This window comes from Cyprinodon variegatus, unplaced genomic scaffold, assembly GCF_000732505.1.
Source record: "Cyprinodon variegatus isolate N-32 unplaced genomic scaffold, C_variegatus-1.0 Scaffold2164, whole genome shotgun sequence".
Classification (NCBI taxonomy): Eukaryota; Metazoa; Chordata; class Actinopteri; order Cyprinodontiformes; family Cyprinodontidae; genus Cyprinodon; species Cyprinodon variegatus.
Window position 1 is genome coordinate 38,687 of NW_015152617.1, and position 1,059 is coordinate 39,745.

The window sequence follows — 1,059 nt, forward strand, 5'->3', positions numbered from 1 at the left end:
TAATAGTAAATCCCCCCCGACTCTAACAAAGATTTCATTTTATCTGATTTTTTTCTTATTCTGAATTTTACTCTCATATTATTACTATGTTATTCTTGTCATTTAAAAAAACGTCTCATTTTGCTCCTAATTCTCTGCTGGAAAAGTGTGTAGAAATAAAATATGTCAGAAACAACATTGCAAAAAAAACACTCTATTTTTACTTGAGATAAAAACCAGTTTAGATAAATAATTAAGAGCTCAGCATCTCATCATCATGCAGCTGTTAGATGTTTCCATCTTCCCACTCAGAAGCAGCGCCTCTGCTAATCCCTGAAAAGCACTTTGGAAAAGGCGTTGGGAGGAATCTGGGATTTACCGGTTGCTCTCTCCGTCCTTCATCAGGTACAGCTGGTGCTTCTGGGACTGCAGTTTGGAGGCACTTGTTATAGGTGCTGGGAGCTGCTGTGCCTGTGGAGGAGAGAAGAACCGACGTCATTAGATCAAACAGAAGGAATCAGTTGGGCATAATTTACCCACTGATTCTGAAAATGACTGAAACAGAAAGTTTAACCGACCTTTGCTCAAAGCCAACCTGTTCTATCACAGAGGATTCAAACACAGACGTGGAGCACAGAACATTTTACACTGTTTATTATTGAATCGCAGCAGAACATAATGGTGAGACGATCAAAGACAAAAACATCACCATCCCATCTGTTACTGGAAGCTCTGAAAAACTCAAGAGGATTTTCTCCAAACACTAAATCTCAGAACATTTCAAACCAAACAGACCCTTAAACAGAGACTAGTTCGTCCTAAAGACGTGGTGGATGCAGTTCAATGCAGGGAGGAATGATCTGATCTTTATATTGGAGAAACCAAACAACCTCTCCACAGACGCATGGCCTAACGCAGAAGAGCGCCCTCCTCTGGACAAGACTATGCAGTCCATCTGCACCTTACGGACAAAGAAGACAGGTGGTTTGAGAGGGGCGTGAAGGGAGCACCTATGTTAAAGGAATAGTACACCCAAAACATGATTAGCCTTCATTTTCTACTCACCCCCATGCTGAACAA

At 41.3% G+C, this 1,059-nt stretch overlaps 1 protein-coding gene across 1 annotated transcript in view; it reads right to left on the reverse strand.

The window, feature by feature from the left end:
- The window catches only part of atat1 (alpha tubulin acetyltransferase 1), a 30,843-nt gene that overhangs the window by 24,846 nt on the left and 4,938 nt on the right, over positions 1-1,059 (reverse strand). The window contains exon 3 of the mRNA XM_015405346.1: positions 359-450. Coding sequence (XP_015260832.1) covers positions 359-450 — 92 coding nt within the window. The remainder of the gene's footprint in view (positions 1-358; positions 451-1,059) is intronic.